The sequence below is a fragment of the Sparus aurata genome, chromosome 4, assembly GCF_900880675.1.
Source record: "Sparus aurata chromosome 4, fSpaAur1.1, whole genome shotgun sequence".
Lineage (NCBI taxonomy): Eukaryota > Metazoa > Chordata > Actinopteri > Spariformes > Sparidae > Sparus > Sparus aurata.
In genome coordinates this window covers 38,950,718-38,972,949 of record NC_044190.1, presented here as the reverse complement: position 1 = coordinate 38,972,949, position 22,232 = coordinate 38,950,718, and the positions used below count along the sequence as shown (strand labels likewise).

At 43.0% G+C, this 22,232-nt stretch overlaps 1 protein-coding gene across 1 annotated transcript; it reads left to right on the top strand.

The window, feature by feature from the left end:
* The first annotated feature begins 4,162 nt into the window (after positions 1-4,162).
* Positions 4,163-16,848, top strand: LOC115580672 (CUB and zona pellucida-like domain-containing protein 1). The gene is made up of 13 exons (XM_030415251.1): positions 4,163-4,298; positions 6,041-6,246; positions 6,402-6,539; positions 7,082-7,220; positions 7,312-7,540; positions 11,910-12,051; positions 12,166-12,309; positions 12,651-12,709; positions 13,992-14,182; positions 14,253-14,653; positions 15,493-15,592; positions 15,898-16,081; positions 16,178-16,848. The coding sequence occupies exons 1-13, from the start codon at positions 4,176-4,178 to the stop codon at positions 16,312-16,314; spliced, it is 2,193 nt and encodes a 730-aa protein (XP_030271111.1). The 5' UTR covers positions 4,163-4,175; the 3' UTR covers positions 16,315-16,848.
* The last annotated feature ends 5,384 nt before the right edge of the window (positions 16,849-22,232 follow it).

Genomic DNA, 22,232 nt, shown 5'->3' with positions numbered 1-22,232 from the left:
AATCGATATATCGCAAAAAATTTCATCCACGATACATCACGATATCTGTGTCACTGAAGAAATTCAGAATTTATTGACTGCACTGAATCCATTTCACAGGAATTACAAAACATTGTCATTCAATTTCACATGAATGACAGCCAAGTAAACAAAGAGTATATTGCACAATGTCTCTTCTTAACACACATACTGACTACAACTATCATTAAATATTTATATGTGTGGGTTTCAGAGGTACTTAAACCATTTTTTTAATTTTATTTGGTTGTATACCTATGTTTAAATAAAGATAAAGCTGTCCTCCGAAGAGGGCTGGTGGTGGTGGGCCAAAACATTTTTTTTTTTTTTATTTCATTTTTTTACATTTTTAAATATCGATATTTGGCACCAGTGTATCGATAACGTACCTCAAGACGAAATATCGCGATATATCGTAGTATCGATATTTTGGCACAGCCCTAGTCGGCATTCATGGCAGCTACTGGCTTCAAGCTTCCCTCGTGTCCAAGTAGTAAGCTAATGTGGTGGTTCCATCTGTCCAGGACCAACTGCAGGGGTGTTGCCAGTTTTGGCAGACTACCCGTTCTGCCCTCCTCCATTCAGCTATGCAGGCCCAAACCTGGTGGATAAACCCTGCAAACCAGCCCCTACCTTCACCCCGCGTCAGAAAGTGTGGCTTTCTTCTAAGTATCTTTCCCTCCAATCGGACTATTATAAATTGGCACCCAGGTATATTTGAGGTATTTCAGTGAGTCAAAATGATCAAGCCTGCGGTGGCCTGACTCAAACTCCCTCCAGCACTCAAGGTGCACCCATCCGTTCATGTGTGATTGCTTAAACCTGTTTCTTCCAGCCCATTGAACCCTCCGGCTGAACCCCCTGCACTCCCCTGCTCCGTTCCCTGTGTGTTTGTCTGTGGGCGTAGCAGCGGTGTTTGCAGCAGTGGAAAGGCGCACCTGTTTCTCATCAGCTTGTCATCCTCAGGCTGTTGCAAAAATACATTTTTTTACACCCTGACTTCATGCCTCCAATCTCTGCAGTTGAGTCTAGAGAAAAACCCCGCCGTAACATATGACCAAACAGCTAATCTAGTATTCTGATGTCAAGCTTCTTAAGAACAATCATTGTGTCATCAATATTTCACTTTGCAGAGGGAAAGGAAAGACAAATTAAGCCAGAACCAAATACATTTTCGTTGAAAACTGAAAACAATAAAATTATCAAAGTCTAGTTGGCAATTCATTTTTCTTTTGACTACGAGGAACTTTCAGTTTTTGTTGATACTAGTTGGTACTTGGAGACACTGAAAGGACCCAAGAGGGCAAGGAATCTAACCATAAGACACAACAAGACACAGAACTATGACAACAACAATCAAAACATGATATAAAATGCACTGAACCATGACAATATGTCCGATAAAGAAGTGATTCATATGTGTAGATTGCTACAAATTGTTCTATAGAGCCCCTTTAAAAGACACTGAAATCTGCCACACAATAAGAAAAGAACTGAAATAAGCATTGCTGCCTATATTAGACTGGACTAGAATTGAACTCAGCAGAGTTTATACTGCCAACTGTCCCCTTCAATTCAATCAAGCCTAATCCAATATCAGATCAATTATATTCAAATCTTCTAGAATTTTAATTTGGATCCACATGATTATTCATTACTTCCACAGAAATTAAGAAAAGTGTTAAAAAATGCACAAAATGTTAAAGAAACTGAGAAGAATAGTTCCTGGATCCGTCCCTTCACCCAGATCTGCACCTGAAAAATTAATTGGGTCTATTCTGGACCATGACCCATCCTCCATCCAAGTTTAGGGAAAATACCTTCAGTAAGTTTTGTGTAATCCTGCTGACAAACCAACAAACAAACATGCACGAAAATATAACCTCCGACAAATGCAATTAGAAAAATTAAAAGTTACTAATAGGACAAACTGGTCTGATGAATGTGTTTGTTTTTCTTGTATTTTCTTGGCATCAGATATAACTTCTGAGAAAGTTACTACATTTGACACTCATGAGTATGTGTTTGTTTTCAGCTCAGTGGCCCTGCCATCACTGGAAAAAGGTGGCCAAATTATACAAAACAACCCGCCTCGTGGGACAAGTTCAAATCCACATTCCTGGATGGCAGCAATTGCCACTCCGGTCGTGTGGGCTCATATGTGACTTGCAAATTTGAATAAGCTGAAACAGAAATACCACAGATGTTATTAGCTTGAACTTTGCAGGGTTTTTAACCCTGCACCTTTATGGAATGAACTCAATCTCATCAATCATCCCTGAGACACCTGAGCAAAACAGCTGAAGAATTAACTAGGTCAGAAAAAAAAAGAACGACCTCAAAACTAGTTTGGCATCTCGTTCTGCCCTCCTTGTCTCTCACTTCTACCGTCTTCTTTCAATGCAATGTTCTGCTGTGAAACTTTGGCTTCCTGACAGTCATGTTGATTCCACTTGACACGCATCACATACCCAAACACTGACACAGTCCAACCCCTTCCCCACTCCATTAGCAACACTTTTCCGTGATGGCAGGGACCCTGACAGCAGGAAGAACTGCTCAGGAAGGCCCCGAAGAACTTCTGTTCAGAAACATTCATGTTCACTTCATTTCTTGTGTGTTTCATCTGTCTTTTGTATGTTAAGCACAGGCTTAGTACCTGACATTTTCCATTTAAAACAGCAACCACCAGACTGCATCCCTGTGCATTATGAATTCAAAACACAATCGCAGGTCCGTCAAGATGTCGGTTGGTTCTGAACTTGAACTGTTTGTCTTGTCTTGGACCAAATTTCAGTAGCTTTCATTGGCTCGTTTTCCTGACGCAAATGAATGATGCGGAAAAATGTAAGGTATCGCTATGAACATGCTAAAGTTTGTCATGCTTAAGTCTCTGACTTCAGTTAGTTTGTAGGATTGTTATTAATGCTACATTTGAAGTATTAATATGTTGTCAGTTGAAATGCACAGATCTCAAAGTGAATAAAACCTGCTGGATGCATGAATGTGAAGACCTGAAAACCTTATGTAAGTAAAAAGTGTCCAATATGAGAATAATAACACTTTTTTTATTCATTTGGGTTTGTGCAAGAGATGATGGTAAAATATGATCCTCGACACACTTGTTGTTGTGGGAACTAGAGCTTTATAATCAAACATTTAAGACATTTAATGATGTGTTTTATGTGAAAGAAAAATGTAAATATCTTCAGGGTGTTGAAACCACACTGATAAACTGATTTTTTTTTTTTTAAAGGAGTCATCACTCGGAAATCGCAATTTCTCTCGTTAAATCATGCATATTGGTGTTGGACCTCTGTTGAAACTTGCCTGAAAAGCTGGAGTTTGAAAGTGGCTTATTTTTTTTGCTTTGGCTCTTTTTCCGAATAGGAATAGTGCACAGTAGTGCGCGTTCCTAAAGCAGGAGATTTTGACTCTGCTCCTGTGGTGACGTTACCACAGGAGGCTACTTGCATATTAAGCATCGGCTCACAGCCGTCCTCAGCCAGAGTGAGCACGCAGAATCTGCTTATTTCTCTGTCATTTTCACGCCATACATCGTCACCGCCAGCATTAAAACTCAGGTCTTACATGTAAAACACGAGTGTGAAAAGTAGGACGGAAAAAAAAAGATTTTACCTGACAGTCACTTATGAAAAAGTGTCAGAACAAGCTCTATGTTTGATTTTTTTGATTTTTTTTTTTTCTAATAAGTTTTAAGAATTGATCCAAAGCGATCCAAGAGGGACTGGATATGTAAAAAACCAGGTGATGACTCCTTTAAAGAACTCAGACTTTGAGACAACGGAACCAGACGTGCAAAATCGCTAACTGGTTTCTGGGTTTTAGGACTCATTCCTGCATCACTGTATTCACATCCTAACCCTCAAACAGGTCAGAGCAGAGAAACAGCAGAAAAGAAACAGAAAGCTAAATGCCTCAGATTTCTCATTTATGGGACGGAATTTCCCAGCTTAGGATCAATAAAGTATATCTATCTAACTGAGACATGATGAATGAAACAGGTTTTGCAGCTGGGCTAACATAGTGCACATACTGTACCTTTCAACTTGCATGACTGCTTGTCAGTTTCTCCAGCAGGTATATAAAAACCCTGCATGTGACAAATCTTGAGACAGAGGAGAGTCTGCAGCATCATGGCCTCCACACTGGTGATCCTGCTTCTGCCGCTCCTGGTCTCGCTGGCCTCAGCATCACATCACTATGGTTCAGCCTCGACCTTCACCTACAAAGGGAAAAACCCTGATGGCTCCCACAGGGTGAGTGATTCAACTTTCAATGAGACATATCATGAAATACAGACAAGGTGGGAATTTAATTTATCACTTTATTATTATTGTTATTGCTGTTGTTATTCTGCAGAAGAGAATTAAGACCACCTGTGATAAATGGGAGAAAAAAAAAATTTCTGCAGAACTCTTGGGACAAATAAAATTCGAGTAAGAAGAACTCAAGAACTCAAATTTATTTTTTTAAATGTCCTTGAGGCTTTTTCACACCATAGAAAAGGATTTTGGCTACAGAAAAAAAGAGTTACTTTTATCTGCAGATTTCTGAGCCTAAAGTCAGAATTCAGACTTTCTCTCAGAAGGAAAATCAGAATTAGGATGAATATCTTCCACTCTGAAACAATAAAAATCCCACTGATACAGATCTTGTTTGCATACCAAAGGAACCTAAAATATTCTTTCACTATTCAAGCAAGTTTTGACAGCCAATGTCTCTCGGTTTTGGCGCAACATGTAAAGCAACTGTGCGTAAACAATTCTTGACATCTGAGAGTAAGAGCTGATGACAAGACAACTAAAAAATTATCTGGATTGTCCTCTGAGGGCTTAATTATTATCAATTATACTCTTGTGTTCAGTTTTTCACTCCAAATAGCTTTGTTGATTTCCCACATTCAAGACACAATAGTTACGTCAACGTAGGACAGTAAATTATATTATCTTGTAAAACATCCTTTGATTAAAAAATGCCTTTAAAACACTTTGTTTAAAGGAACGTCCTCTCACCTCAAATTCTTTTTTTTTAAAGAAAATAATAAGGATGTTCCTTAAGGATGATCTGAACATGAGATAACATCAGCCATTATTCCCTTCAGCATGTTCATGTTCAGTACTCAAAGCTGTTGTTTTTTTTCACACTTTTACTATTTATGCACATTTACTGATTTATGATCCTCTATCTGCAACATAGGCTGTTTTCATCTTTCTCTCTTATGTTGCACCTTTTATTCTTTTACCAGAATCGTTATTGTAAGTCTTGTTTTTTCATTTTTTTCCCCAGGTGAGAATTTACATCTTTCAGACAAATAGAAAGAAAACATTTTTTAAAAAGTAGATTTATTTTTATTGGATTTCTGCTCCTGAAATGTTTGCGAATGAAAGCAGATAGACGGCAGATGTAAACACCACACATCAAATCATGTAATGTAAAATATAATTGTCTTAATGTAACAAATCACAACTGGATAAGTTTCAAGATGATAAATATCAGTATTTTGTTTTTTGTTTTTGTTTTTTGCTTAATTATGTCCACGTTCAAACAATGACTTCATCGACATATTGCAATATTATTGATTTTCTAATTTGAAAAACATCTGCTCTGAAATGATCAAAACAAGTTCACAGCCTTCAGGTAATTGAAAATTTGAAGTCAACCCCACAGTCCACAGTGCTGATGGCCCTGCTCATCTGATTTGACCCCCACAGACTTCCACATCTTCCCTAAGATGAAGAAGCAGCTCACTGGTCACCATTTTGACGCTGATGATGACGCTAATGCTTTTAACAATGATGAATAAATGTTCTAGGTTTTCTGAAATTGACTCCTTCTACCTCAGGCAGTGAACTTGTCACCTCTGGTGAACCCCCTTGTTAACACAGATCACATTACATTTACGAAATATGAAGAAATTAATTTTTTTAAACAGTTCTGTAGCTTCAGCAGAGGAACCATCTCCAACTGCACAGTTGCTTAATCTCATCTTTTTCCACAGATTGACGTTCGCAGCCGGGAAACCTTCACTGGATGTCATTTCGTACTCAACTGGAATTGTTACAGCGGCAACTGTGGCAGTAGAACCAGTTATCGGAGAGGCACACTCGACAGCAACCCCAGTGCTGTAGGATATAACAGGCGATGGTGCGAAACTGAGACGGTCGCAACAAGAAGAGTCACAAGTGACAAACCTTTTGATTTGAGGTGAGTTTTTTGTTTCATTAAATCAGATTAATATTGTTGTTGCTGTTCTTTATTTATTAAGTGAAGTTTGTGAAGCTTCCTCTTAGTCATCAAACCTGCTTTTAGTCACCCAGTTGCACACAATTAATCAAGAGTATTATTTCAACATAAACCAGGGCATCCAGCTGCTGTTGGGTCTCAAACCGAAACCACGTAAGCAGTTGGTCTCCACTGACTTCTGTGGATTTGGGAATAAGATCTGATACTGGAAAACCAAACAGATCACCAGACATCGCCATTCTACCTTCCCTCCGGTAAGTTCCCTGCAGTGAGCATGAAACAGATTAGCTAAACTCTAATCACTAGTCTCTAGTCTAGTCTAATTTTGTTAAAGAACCTGTGGGAGATACATTTTTACAGGGAATGTTCCTACAGACCAAAAGATCTTCCAGCAGAACAATTTACAATATGTTACAATCACATAAAAATGACTGTCTTTAATTGATTGAACATTTGATTGTTGATTTGAGTGTTTGGTGAAACGCCTGATCGGACTACACACTTTTTGTCTGTGGATGCTCACATACAAAATGTAGAACAACAATCTGTGGCTCATAGCGGCTCAAAAATCCTTCAGATGACATGTTTTGTGTCATTTGGCAAAATGTGCACGCAAGATTAAGACAAGTTTACCTTTTTCCAGTTGTGTATTCATCCAAGTTCCACTTTAACAAATTCCTGGTTTTACTGCAGTTCTGTGTGTGTTTTATTCTTGCGGTGTCACTGTACATAACTGTCAAACATGGCCGACGAACTTTGCAGAAACCGTTTCTAACTGTTAATGTTTCTATTCAAGAGTGCCCCAAAACTGTCCACAGACATACAAACTGCCGTCGTTTGATCCTGATGGTGACAACGTTCGATGCAGATATGGAAGTATCAGATCTGTGGAGTGCAGCTCGTGCACCTCACCTTCCGGCTTCGACTTAGATCAGGTTAGTCAACAAATCCATAAACAAGGTATGAGGAAACAAATTGATGAATTGATTGATGCCTAACTTAACTAGTAATTGTTCACATCCACAGGGCTCTTGCACATTAAACTACCGCTCCGCCCCTGCCGACAGCAAAGCTTTTGCATTTGAGATGGTTGTGGAGGACTTCCCGAAAACGAACATCAGTCTGATCTACGATGACGGATCCCGGTCCTACAGGACGCCACTGCCTGTAAGGGCAAAGAGACAAGCAACAGCCACAATGTACCCTGGTGCCATTACTCCTCTCAGTAAACTACCTTTGCATTTCTCTTTCCTGGGTAAGTCAGGTTTAACTTGTCATAATTTCCTGACTACATTATTAGTGAGCAAATCTTCATTCTTTGATATTCTAGATAAAGACTTTTACATTGAATGGAAATGTTAATGCATGTTGCATAGTGTTATGGGCTGCAGCTACCGAATATTTTTAGAATCAAGTGTTCTACCGATTAATAAAAATAATTTTGCATTATTAAGGCCTATATGGTGTGGTGGTAACCTAACACCGGGAGTAACAGTGTGTGTTTGTGTGTGTGTTCGGGAGTAACGGTGTGTGTTTGTGTGTGTGTTTGTGTGTCTGTGTGTGTGTGTGTGTGTGGAGTTATTTGGTATGGGCTATGACTCTCTTGCAATTTAACACAAATTAGTTTTCACATTTTAGCATGATCCGTCGTTCTCCTGGGGGACTTCAACACCCACGTGGGCGACGACAGTGTTACCTGGAGGGGTGTGATTGGGAGGAACGGCCTCCCCGATCTGAACCCGAGTGGTGTTTTGTTACTGGACTTCTGTGCTAGTCACGGTTTGTCCATAACGAACACCATGTTCAAGCATAAGGGTGTCCATATGTGCACGTGGCACCAGGACACCCTAGGCTGGAGATCAATGATCGACTTTGTGGTCATGTCATCTGACCTCCGGCCGTATGTCTTGGACACTCGGGTGAAGAGAGGGGCTGAGCTGTCAACTGATCACCACCTGGTGGTGAGTTGGATCCGCTGGCGGGGGAGGAAGCCGGACAGACCTGGCAGACCCAAACGTATCGTGAGGGTCTGCTGGGAACGTCTGGCAGAACCCTCTGCCAGGGAGATCTTTAACTCCCACCTCCGGGAGAGCTTTGACCAGATCCAGAGGGAGGCTGGGGACATTGAATCCGAATGGACCATGTTCTCCACTTCCATTGTTGACGCGGCTGTCCGGAGCTGTGGCCGTAAGGTCTCCGGTGCCTGTCGCGGAGGCAATCCCCGAACCCGGTGGTGGACCCCGGAAGTAAGGGTTGCTGTCAAGCTGAAGAAGTAGTCCTACCGAGCCCTGACTGGCCCGGGGGACTCCTGAGGCAGCTGACAGGGTACCGGCAGGCCAAGCGTTCGGCAGCACGGGCAGTCTCGGAAGCAAAAACTTGGGTCTGGGAAGAGTTCGGGGAGGCCATGGAGGAGGACTACCGGTCGGCCTCGAAGAAATTCTGGCAAACCATCCGGCGCCTCAGGAGGGGGAAGCAGTCCTCCACCAACACTGTTTACAGTGGGGGTGGGGAGCTGTTGACCTCGACTGGGGACATCGTCGGGCGGTGGAAGGAATACTTCGAGGATCTCCTCAATCCCACTGACACGCCTTCCATAGAGGAAGCAGAGGCTGGGGACTCAGAGGTTGACCCATCCATCACCCAAGCCGAAGTCACTGAGGTAGTCCGGAAGCTCCTCAGTGGCAAAGCACCGGGGGTGGATGAGATCCGCCCTGAGTACCTCAAGTCTCTGGATGTTGTGGGGCTGTCTTGGCTGACACGTCTCTGCAGCATCGCGTGGCAGTCGGGGACAGTGCCTCTGGACTGGCAAACCGGGGTGGTGGTCCCCCTATTTAAAAAGGGGGACCGGAGGGTGTGTTCCAACTATCGGGGGATCACACTCCTCAGCCTCCCTGGGAAAGTCTATTCAAGGGTACTGGAGAGGAGAATTCGGCCGATAGTCGAACCTCGGATTCAGGAGGAACAATGCGGTTTTCGTCCTGGCCGTGGAACACTGGACCAGCTTTATACCCTCCGCAGGGTGCTCGAGGGTTCATGGGAGTTTGCCCAACCAGTCCACATGTGTTTTGTGGACTTGGAGAAGGCATTCGACCGTGTCCCTCGTGGCATTCTGTGGGAGGTGCTCCGGGAGTACAGGGTCGGAGGCCCTCTGTTAAGGGCTGTACGGTCCCTGTACGACCGGAGCAGGAGCTTGGTTCGCATTGCCGGCAGTAAGTCAGACCTGTTCCCAGTGCATATTGGACTCCGGCAGGGCTGCCCTTTGTCACCGGTTCTGTTCATTATTTTTATGGACAGAATTTCTAGGCGCAACCACGGGCCGGAGGGGATCTGGTTCGGGAGCCACTGGATCTCATCTCTGCTTTTCGCGGTTGATGTGGTCTTGTTGGCTCCTTCGAGCCAGGACCTCCAGCATGTCCTGGGGCGGTTTGCAGCCGAGTGTGAAGCGGCTGGGATGAGAATCAGCACCTCCAAATCTGAGGCCATGGTTCTCGACCGGAAAAAGGTGGCTTGCTCCCTCCAGGTGGGAGGAGAGTTCCTGCCTCAAGTGGAGGAGTTTAAGTATCTCGGGGTCTTGTTCACGAGTGAGGGAAGGATGGAGCGTGAGATTGACAGGCGGATCGGTGCAGCGGCCGCAGTAATGCGGTCGTTGTATCGGTCTGTCGTGGTGAAGAGAGAGCAGAGCCGAAAGGCGAAGCTCTCGATTTACCAGTCAATCTAAGTTCCGACCCTCACCTATGGCCATGAACTTTGGGTCATGACCGAAAGAATAAGATCCCGGATACAAGCGGCCGAAATGAGTTTCCTCCGCAGGGTGGCAGGGCGCTCCCTTAGAGATAGGGTGAAGAGCTCTGTCACCTGGGAGGAGCTCGGAGTAGAGCCGCTGCTCCTCCACATCGAGAGGAGCCAGCTGAGGTGGCTTGGGCATCTGTTTCGGATGCCCCCGGGACGCCTCCCTCGGGAGGTGTTCCTGGCATGTCCCGCCGGGAGGAGACCCCGAGGAAGACCCAGGACACGCTGGTGTGACTATGTCACCCAGTTGGCCTGGGAACGCCTTGGGATCCTCCCGGAAGAGCTGGAGGCAGTGTCTGGGGAGAGGGAAGTCTGGGTGTCCCTGCTCAGGCAGCTGCCCCCGCGACCCGGCCCCGGATAAGCGGACGAAAATGGATGGATGGATGGATTTTAGCATGATATCCAGTCATACTGACATCAGGCTACAGCCTCTACAAATACCATAAGTTCTAACTAGCGATGCTAGGCTACGTTAAATTAGCTAAATGTTTACGTTAGCTTGTATTGGCGATGCTTGGTGAGCTCGTGTTAACATCTGGATGCTTTCGGTTCAGATGTTGAATCATTGTTGACATTAGGGGTGGTCAATCGGCCCAATTTCCCGATTCGATTTAATTCCGATTATTGAAGTCTCGATTCTATTACAAATCGATTTTCGATTATTAACGATTATTGATTCGATTTTCAATTATTAACGATTATCAATCTTCCATTTAACATCAGTCAGCTGCTGAATTATTTTACTTATCTTGGGAGTAACACCTCACAGCACCTTTAATATTGTATAGTGTAAATGTAATATCAAAATTATTATTTTTTTATTTGTTTTAAATGTAGTGTTTCACTGTTAAAAGAAAGCTGCCAAGCTCAGCAGCCGGACTCATGTTAGAAGCATTGTTGGTGACAAGAACCGGGGCGTGTTTCTCTATTCCCCACTCGTCTGCCATTGCTTTGAGAAACTCACACATATTTGCGCCTGTGTGGCTATCATCCATAGCTTTCGTCTGAAGTACGTAGGACATTAGCTTCCATTAACTGCTGACATAATGAGCTGTAACGGTCACATATGAGACTGTAGCTCTGGATGTCCAGGCATCGCAGGTTATTGCTACCCTGTGAGTAGAGTTGAGGGACTCTTGCACGGAAAGGTTTGTCTCCTTGTAAAGATTTGGAATCGATTTAAGTGTGAAAAATCTCCGGGATGGAATAACATATCTTGGCTCCAGACTGTGGACCATGTAGCGGAAGCCAGTAAGAGGAGGACTCCAGTTTGTATTACTATTTAAAAAAATAAAAAATTAAATAATTTAAATCGATTTTTGGAAATGTAATAATCGAATCATAATCGTCAATATTATAATCGCGATTAATCAATAATCGATTTTTTTCACCACCCCTAGTTGACGTGCTGTTTTGGTACTCCATTCTGCTTTGCAGTAGACACGTTGCACTTTGTTATCTTCTTGTGTGAGTTGTGAAATGATCCCAAACCTCGGACATTGAACGTAGTGGTGTGTGTTCGCAATAACAGTCCATGTGGAAAAATGATCCCTGAGTTAAGCAGGCCACATAACCCTGGGTGATAGGAATTAAATGAAGCCTCAAGGCAGAGATTTTGCTTAGAATATTTTTTGTCATCAAATTATTCGAGTTTTTCGAGTAATCGTTTCAGCTCTGATGATGTTACACATGGTGGTCGCCAGAAACCTTTTTTTTTAATTACTGACATTTCTGATTTTTAATCTATTCACTAAAATTTTGTCTTTGGACAGGAAATGGTGGTGGAATAATTGCATTTGGAATTCAGTCGGATTTGACTTTTTTTTTTACTCCAGTGAACCCATCTGCTCCATCATGTCAGGAGGGGCTCTACTTGCCAAGGTTGTTGCCCCCAACACCTGCAAATGGAGCACGCATCCAAGCAGAGATCAACAAAGAATTGGAGATAAAAGTCAAAGCACAAGCTTCGTCAGCAAGGTAAGTAAGAATCAACGAGATCAATGTGGCAGAGAAAACATTTTTATAATTTCAGCAGATTAGATAACATTAGATTAATGAAGTCTGTGTTTTGTGTCTTTTGTTTTCATACAGAATAATTGATATCATGATAAGTGGGCCCTTGAATATCAGCAACCACAGGACCACAAATGGCGATTTTGCCATTAGATGGACGCCCATCACGGACGAACTGGGAAATTATTTCTCAATCTGCTTTGCTGTTGAAGCCATGGCAGGGTGAGCTCAGAGTTGTGAGAAAGTGAAAAAAAGGAAAGATACGAAAAAATAAGGAAGTTATTAAACTGCAGAGATTGAAAGGATGAAAAGTAATTCATTAAATGGTCAAGTCAGAGAAAAAACGTGTTAAGACTGGAAAGTCTGGTTTCAGTCATTTAACATTTACACTTCTGTCACTTTACATGTAAGTAGCAGACAAAATACAAACATAATGACTTTGAAGGTGCAATATGTAAGATTTGCCACCTGTCTTAGCAAGGTCACTCCAAACAGATAGGGGGCAGCATGTCATGATCCTCCTCAGTTAAAATGTTGTAACAATGTTTACTGATGCTTTCCAGGTCTAGGATCTACCAGTCTGAGATGAGGTGTGTTGTGGTGGACGTTGTGGATCAGAAAGGTGAGTTCAAGTGTTACTTAAGTATCAACATTTTGTACTGTAACTGCAACTGTAATGATGTATCTTCACCCAATATACTATAAGAACAATTTTTAAAGCTGCAGGATGTGGACTCATGTTAAGTGCTGTGTTCCTGTTAACTTTGCTATGAAACAAAACCATCAATTGTATTCAGGATCAGCAAAAAAGCAATAACTCTTCCTCTCTCAACAGCTTAGAGTTGGACTAATAGCCAGAACACTTATTACCATCAAAACTAGTAACTAATGTCAGCATTGCCATTGTTCCCTTTACAAAAAACCTATGGGGTTTACACCAGCATAATCTTCACAGATGAACCACTTTGTAATTTTTGAAGCGTAGATTAAATGTGTAGCAGTAAAAAGCTAATATTAGGCTATAAACAGATGACATCATGGTCACATGACTTAAACGTCATAGAACATTTGCTGGACCTGGCCAGAAAGCTATGCTAGCTAGACTCAAAGTCAAATAACATTGTGTACGGCTGACAAACAGTAAATATCATTTCACAGCATATTAAACAACAAAACTATCATCCCCCCATCAATATCAAGGTTTTCACCATTAAATGGTAGTCCACGTGTACTGTCGGCTGAGCCTGAAGGATCAACTTCAACAGCAAATGTGATGTTAGATGATCAGTTCTAAAGCTACTTCCTGAATAACTACAGCCAATCAGAATCAAGTATTCACCCAGACCATGGTATAATGACAATTATTGAATCTTGAATATTGTAAGACTGACCGGTAACATTGATCATCTTGTCACAATGCAAGATGCTGCTGGGAAACCTTCCACTTGATGTACACCACCCACCCAAACACTGTTGCCTACCAAGTCCACTCCCTCATGGCAACAGTGTCTTTGATGGTAGTGGACCCAAGAAAGGCACTGCAACCTTACAAACCACAAAATCTTCCAGAGAACTGGAGTCTGGACCCACATTCCGCAGACACAAATCTGATTGAGAGCGAGTCAGATGCGTTGGGGCAACAGGACCTCTGAGGTTTCCTGTGGTGTCTAGCAACAGGACGTTGGCAGCGGTTCCTTCAAATGTGGGTTGTGAGGTCGTGCTTACATGGATCAGAGCTGTTCTTGCACAGCCCCTACATGATCAATATGATCAAGGATCTGGTGAATTTGCAGGCCAGGTTGATGCTTTGAGCTCTTTGTCACTTTCTTTGGGCCATTCCTGAGCTTCTCTTCAGCATAATGTGTATAAATATATGATAAATATACTGTATGTCTTTGCCCTAGTTAAATCCTATGTGAGCTGCAGTGAGTCTGCGATGACGGTAGAGATTGAGAAATCTTCATTCCCTCTACTCAGTGAGGATCATTTGCGACTCAACGACCCCACCAACACCGTCTGCAGCCTCCAGAGACACTCCAACAGCACCCACGTCGTCGCTGTCATCCCCCTCAATGCCTGTGGCACTCAGATCGAGGTAATGCAAGTTAATTTTCTCTTCTCTTCTCAGCACTATGATGACTGAGTATAGGATTTTTTTTCTGCAGGAAGATGATGACAACCTCATTTTCACAAATGAAATCACCACCGTCGACAGAGGGACGGATGTGATCACCAGGAAACACCTGCTGGAAGTGCAGGTCTGCTGCCAGTACCCAAAACGGGGAAATGTGTCACAGAGCTTCACCGTGCACAGGCCGAACGTAACGGTCTGGGAGAAAGGCTACGGCAGGTTTACCTACGGGTTCGAGTTCTATCCTGACAGCACATTCAGAACCATGGTGGATCCAAATTCGTACCCTCTGGAGTACGAGATAGGGAGCAGGGTTTTCATGCAGATCGAGGCCACCTCTTCAATCAACAACACCGAGCTGTTTGTGGAATCCTGCACTGCTGCACCATATGACAACCCAAACTCCAGGCCAAAATACACCATCATTGAAAATGGGTAGGTATGAGTACACCCTCTAGTGGCGACGGAGGACATAACAATTTGCCTGTCATAGTGAATGAGAGTATGAGAGCTGGTCCGTCATGCATGTTTGCTGCGATAGACTCCATCTATCCATCCAATTGTAGACAGTGGATGGACAGATGAACTAAATACTAAATACTAAATAACAAACATGGCATGTGTGGAGACAAAGCAGAGGGCTTAGCTTTCTCTCTTTGTTTTGTCCTTTGTTACCGCAATGCGGTGACGCAGCAACTGCAGCTCGTACTTCCGTGGCATTATGATTTTTAGGTGACACATTCCAGAACAAAACAACGCCTGTGTTCACATACTTGTATCTGGCCTGAGCACACGTGAAAGGACTTCCTGCCATGTAGGTAACACGAAATGGCCGGTTGGATAGGTTTAGGAGAAGATCCTTGATGTTGAACCCCGGTCTTCTGGTGAAGGTCCTGTGTGAGACGCATACGATACAATGTCTGGTGAAGGAAGCTCTGACTGTCTCATATTGTCACATATGGGGCATCAGTTTAAGCCCTCATATGAAAAAGGGTAGTGTCTGAGTCTGTATGAGACGCTGAAGGACATGAGAAAAAATGTATATTTGACACTCTGGTGATGAGACCCGGCAGTGATGCAATATAACTGTGTTCTGATTAGGAAAATCAAAACTTATATCGCTGGTCTGGATGTAAAAGTCGAAGTTTCACATTTCCTCATCATGTAGATACCTTTAATAGAAAATTATTCTGCTCTGCCTCTTTACTGGTATCCTTTGTAAGGTGTACAGAGGGAATATTTGTTAAGTTTTCTTCTTTCTTTGTTCTGATAAGGTGTAACGTGGACTCGACTCTTCAAAGTTACACCCCTGACCACCAGAGACAGTTCAAGTTCAGCATGGAGGCCTTCAAGTTCATCGGTCAGAATAACCAGGTGAGGGATGGATTATGTGGTTAGACTGGAGGGACTGACTGTAAATGTCTCTGTGATCATCTCTTAATGCCTCAATTAACAGGTCCAATTCATAATTTCCTCCTTTATATATATATTTTTGATGTGTAATTTTTATATTGCAAATCTGATGACCACAACTGAAACACCATCTTTAACAAACCCGGTGTTGACAATGTTTGACCAAAGGCATGATCTTGTATTTGGGGTCTGGCAGCTGTTTATCTTAGTTGTTTGACAAGAAGAGAAGTGTATGTCTGCTAATCGACAGAGTGTCCTGTATTCAGGTGTACATCAGCTGTTCAGTCATGATGTGTGAAGCAGGGAACCCCAACACCAGGTGTGCACAGGGATGCATCAACTCCACCCAGCCAGGTGGTCGTCTCATCGCAAAGAGAGAGGTTGTCACCCAGACTTCAAGGCACCTGGTTTCCCAGGGTCCCCTCCGCTTAAAGAGATCAGCAGAAGGGCGCTGAAAGCCCAGGTAATGAGAACAGGGAGTGTTTTCTTAACAGCACGCCTGCTGTGTTTGAGAGTGGTTTCACATTATGCTTCTCTTTCCTCCAGTGATGAACCTGAACCTGAACCTGGTCTTCATCGCTGGATGTCTTCTTGCAGCTGTCGGCATGATCAGTGCGGTGATCATGTACAAAACCAAAGTGTCAAAGGTGAAATACCAACCTCTGCCCACATTAGAGAGTTAAACAACTGTGTGAGCAGAATATAAGATCTGTTTTTTTAAGATTGACGATATGAAGCTTTAGATGAAGGGTGTCAGGTGTCTAATTAAATGCACTTTTAAACAAATGCATGTATCTTACATACGCAAAGTTTTATGTTAAATGAAACTTAAAATGAAGGATGAACAGCTGGTGCTGCAGCTGCTGGCTATTCAGGTGTTGTGTTTACTGTCGTTGGATTCAATGTAACCTTACAACTGTTTCTACTTTTATGTATTACAGTATGATCTATCTTCATTCATGTGTGTAATCCATTCAAATATCTCAATATGCCATCTGTCAAATTCCTCCTCAGCATATCACCAGATTCACCAGATGTTTGCATAGAATTTAATGAGAATTGAGAATGCTATAGGTACCTTAGGTTATATAGGTAGAAGGGCAGGTGTAGGACCATGATGCATTTGGGTAAGGTTCTGTTTTTTACCTGAGCCGGAGAGGCATACAGGATTCCTTTGTTCTTTGTTTGCTTGGTTTTTGGGAAATAAACCATGAACAGAAAAACAAATGAACTTTGAGTGGACATTAAACTTCTTTTGCCTGCGTACATTACATTCTTCCTTTAACATTTTTAAGGTTGATTAAAGGAGCAATCTGTAGTTTTGGGGAATAAATGTCAAAAAAAAAAAAAAAGTCTTTTTCTGACTGATTTCTTTTCTGCCCCAACAAACTTAATAAACCCTGCCACTTTTCTAACTTCAAAAAGTGTTCTAGGAACTTATTTTCCAGCTTGTTTATTCACATGAGTCATATGAGTTTGTATTATGACCTCATTAATATTGTAAATATCAGAATCCTCAGTTAGAATTCTTCTCCAAAACTACAGAGTGCACCTTTAAAAGCCTCTTCGTTGCTGATGTCCTTTTGTCAATCAATGTGTTCCATAGCATTTTTCTATCTATTACCTTTTAACTAGTCTTTTAATAGCAGAAAGCCTTATATTTGGGAAAAACAGGCCATAAATGTTCAAGAATCTGATGAGCCAAACCACCACTACCTCCCCCTCTTGTATCCAGCTCCAGGGAACCCTCTCGTGGCCTCGACAGACTCTCCCTCTACAGGTGCTTGTTGACTCAGTGATGACGATAATTGTATTGACTCTGACACAGTAACTCAAGCTAACATTCCCATACTCACTCTCTAATAACCTAAAGATGTATTCGCCCTTGACGGCAGACTTCCAGCTCAAGTTACACAATGTACCCCCTGCTGACCCTCCTCCTGTCTGGTAATCATCCTGAGACTGTTCAACTGTTTGCAAACCCCTCTCCTCACTCTCCACTAGTCCTAGGTCGCCCTTGGTAAAAACTACATAAGACCCCCTGTTGACTGGTCAGGTTCAAGAACAGTGAGTTGGAGTGTGTACTGCCATTGTCTTAACTCTACTGCCACTTCCTGTAATCAGTTGACTCATGCCATTCCAGCAGCTAGTGACCTCATCTCAGTCCCCTCTAATAACCGTGACCTTTGTGTGCATTTGTTAAAGTCGTTGCACTCACACTACCACCTCAGCAACCTTACAATTGTGACATCGACCTGCTTCCTGGTGCCAGTCTTCTTTAAAGCCGCCTCTACAACCTCACACCATCCTGAACAAGATGCCATGGAGATTTGTAAATACGACTCCCTCACTGCCGGACTCATTCACCCATCCTCCTCACCTGTTGGGGCAAGATTCATTTCATGGAAAAGAAGGCTGTATCGCTCCGACCCTGCATTGATTACAGAGGACTTAATGACATCACGGTCAAGAACAAATACCCATCAACCCTCATGGCTTTTGGACCACTCCATCAAGCCATCATCTTTTTGAAACTGGATCTATGTAATACTTACCATCTGGTGTATATCCGTGAGAAGGACCAGCAGAAGATGGCCTTCAATACACCTCTTGGTCACCTTGAAAATGTGGTCATGCCCTTTGGCCTCACCAACACACCTGCTAGATGACATCCTCATCTTTTCCAAGAGCCTTGAGGAGCATGTCCAGCTTGTGCTCCAGAGATGCTAGAAAACAAGTTGTACATCAAAGCGGAGAATTGACACTTCCACTTGACATCTGTGGATTTCCTGGGATTCTACATTGAGTGGGGACAGGTGAGGAAAGATCCTTCCAGGGTGCAGGCGCTGATCAACTGGAGAGCCGTAAGCAACTACAATGCTTTCTGGGATTCGCCAATTTCTATCGACAGTTCAAACGTGATTACAGCCGTGTGGCTACACCTCTCATCCAGCTCACCTCAACCAAGCTTCCATTTCTATGGACACATGAAGCTGAGGAGGTGTTTGTCCTTTCCTAATTGGATCCAAGTCTCCAGTTCGTGGTGGAGGTGGATGTCTCAGACACAGGGGTTGGAGCGGTGTTATCACAGCGATCCCCGGCAGACCAGAATCTTCATCCCTGCGCTCTCTTTTCTCGTCGACCCCAGCCAAGAGAAATTTTGATGTGGGTAATCGGGAGCTGTTAGCCATCATCCTCACCCTCTGGGAATGGACACCATTTCGGGAAGGAGAAGCTCATCCTTTCCTCGTTTGGACCAATCACGAGAACCTCCCCCATCTTCACTAGGTCAAGTGGCTGAACTCTCACCAGGCCCATTAGTCTTTGTTCCTGGGTCGTTTTCACTATACCCTCACCTACCACCCCGGCTCAAGGAACACCAAGCCCGACTCCCTCTCTCGTCGGTTCTCCATCTCCAATAACGAGATTGCTGATGAACTCATCCTACCCCCACCAGTGTATGGTGGCTGCAGCCAGGTGGGTTGTGAAGTGATCCATCCTGACGACTCAGCACTCTCAACCTCCACCAAGTGACCTTACACTGAGTTGTATGTTTGCCCCGGACTCTACCAGGTCCCAAGTGCTCCAGTGGGGGCACTCATCTAAATTAGTATGTCACCCGGGTTTTCAAATGACCTTATCCCTCAACTTTAAGCATTTTTGGTGGCCCTCAGTATACGCTGACACCAAGGAGTCTGTTTCTGTCTACTCCATCTGTGCCCATGGCAAAGCCTCCCATCGTGGCCACGCAGATCTGCTAGGACCGCTGCCGGTGCCCCACCGACACTGGTCCCACATTGTCGTTGACATTGTCACAGGTCTGCCACCCTCTGAAAGTAACACAGCTATACTGACTATTATGGACAGATTCTCCAAAGTTGTAAAATGTTTCCCTGCCTAAACTCCTGTCTGCTTTAGAGACCGCTAACCTGCTAGTCCTCCATGTCTTCATGCTCCATGGGGTCCCTATGGACAGGTGGTCGCAGTTTATTTCCCAGGTCTGGAGAGCTTTTTGCCAGGCGATCGATGCATCATTCTGTCTCTCAATCACTCACAGTCCAATGGGCAGACTGAGCGGGCGAACCAGGACTTGAAATCGGCATCGCCAGACATCCCGTCTCCAGGTCCACTCATATTCCATGGGTGGAATACGCACACAACTCCCTGGTCAGTTCTGCTACAGGTATGTCGGCATCAGGGCTGGGTATCACCAGGTACCTCGCTATACGATAATATCACAATATTTTGCACAGGATAACGATAATATCACGATACAGCGATTCTGCGATAATCGATATATCGCAAAAAATTTCATCCACGATACATCACGATATCTGTGTCACTGAAGAAATTCAGAATTTATTGACTGCACTGAATCCATTTCACAGGAATTACAAAACATTGTCATTCAATTTCACATGAATGACAGCCAAGTAAACAAAGAGTATATTGCACAATGTCTCTTCTTAACACACATACTGACTACAACTATCATTAAATATTTATATGTGTGGGTTTCAGAGGTACTTAAACCATTTTTTTAATTTTATTTGGTTGTATACCTATGTTTAAATAAAGATAAAGCTGTCCTCCGAAGAGGGCTGGTGGTGGTGGGTCAAAACATTTTTTTTTTTTTTATTTCATTTTTTTACATTTTTAAATATCGATATTTGGCACCAGTGTATCGATAACGTACCTCAAGACGAAATATCGCGATATATCGTAGTATCGATATTTTGGCACAGCCCTAGTCGGCATTCATGGCAGCTATTGGCTTCCAGCTTCCCTCGTGTCCAAGTAGTAAGCTAATGTGGTGGTTTTATCTGTCCAGGACCAATTGCAGGGGTGTTGCCAGTTTTGGCAGACTACCCATTCTGCCCTCCTCCGTTCAGCTATGCAGGCCCAAACCTGGCGGATATACACTGCAAACCAGCCCCTACCTTCACCCCGCGTCAGAAAGTGTGGCTTTCTTCTAAGTATCTTCCCCTCCAATCGGACTATTATAAATTGGCACCCAGGTATATTTGAGGTATTTCAGTGAGTCAAAATGATTAAGCCTGCGGTGGCCTGACTCAAACTCCCTCCAGCACTCAAGGTGCACCCATCCGTTCATGTGTGATTGCTTAAACCTGTTTCTTCCAGCCCATTGAGAAATCTGCCTGAACCCCCTGCACTCCCCTGCTCCGTTCCCTGTGTGTTTGTCTGTGGGCGTAGCAGCGGTGTTTGCAGCAGTGGAAAGGCGCACCTGTTTCTCATCAGCTTGTCATCCTCAGGCTGTTGCAAAAATACATTTTTTTACACCCTGACTTCATGCCTCCAATCTCTGCAGTTGAGTCTAGAGAAAAACCCCGCCGTAACATATGACCAAACAGCTAATCTTGTATTCTGATGTCAAGCTTCTTAAGAACAATCATTGTGTCATCAATATTTCACTTTGCAGAGGGAAAGGAAAGACAAATTAAGCCAGAACCAAATACATTTTCGTTGAAAACTGAAAACAATAAAATTATCAAAGTCTAGTTGGCAATTCATTTTTCTTTTGACTACGAGGAACTTTCAGTTTTTGTTGATACTAGTTGGTACTTGGAGACACTGAAAGGACCCAAGAGGGCAAGGAATCTAAACATAAGACACAACAAGACACAGAACTATGACAACAACAATCAAAACATGATATAAAATGCACTGAACCATGACAATATGTCTGATAAAGAAGTGATTCATATGTGTAGATTGCTACAAATTGTTCTATAGAGCCCCTTTAAAAGACACTGAAATCTGCCACACAATAAGAAAAGAACTGAAATAAGCATTGCTGCCTATATTAGACTGGACTAGAATTGAACTCAGCAGAGTTTATACTGCCAACTGTCCCCTTCAATTCAATCAAGCCTAATCCAATATCAGATCAATTATATTCAAATCTTCTAGAATTTTAATTTGGATCCACATGATTATTCATTACTTCCACAGAAATTAAGAAAAGTGTTAAAAAATGCACAAAATGTTAAAGAAACTGAGAAGAATAGTTCCTGGATCCGTCCCTTCACCCAGATCTGCACCTGAAAAATTAATTGGGTCTATTCTGGACCATGACCCATCCTCCATCCAAGTTTAGGGAAAATACCTTCAGTAAGTTTTGTGTATTCCTGCTGACAAACAAACAAACGAACATGCACGAAAATATAACCTCCGACAAATGCAATTAGAAAAATTAAAAGTTACTAATAGGACAAACTGGTCTGATGAATGTGTTTGTTTTTCTTGTATTTTCTTGGCATCAGATATAACTTCTGAGAAAGTTACTACATTTGACACTCATGAGTATGTGTTTGTTTTCAGCTCAGTGGCCCTGCCATCACTGGAAAAAGGTGCCCAAATTATACAAAACAACCCGCCTCGTGGGACAAGTTCAAATCCACATTCCTGGATGGCAGCAATTGCCACTCCGGTCGTGTGGGCTCATATGTGACTTGCAAATTTGAATAAGCTGAAACAGAAATACCACAGATGTTATTAGCTTGAACTTTGCAGGGTTTTTAACCCTGCACCTTTATGGATCAATCTCATCAATCATCCCTGAGACACCTGAGCAAAACAG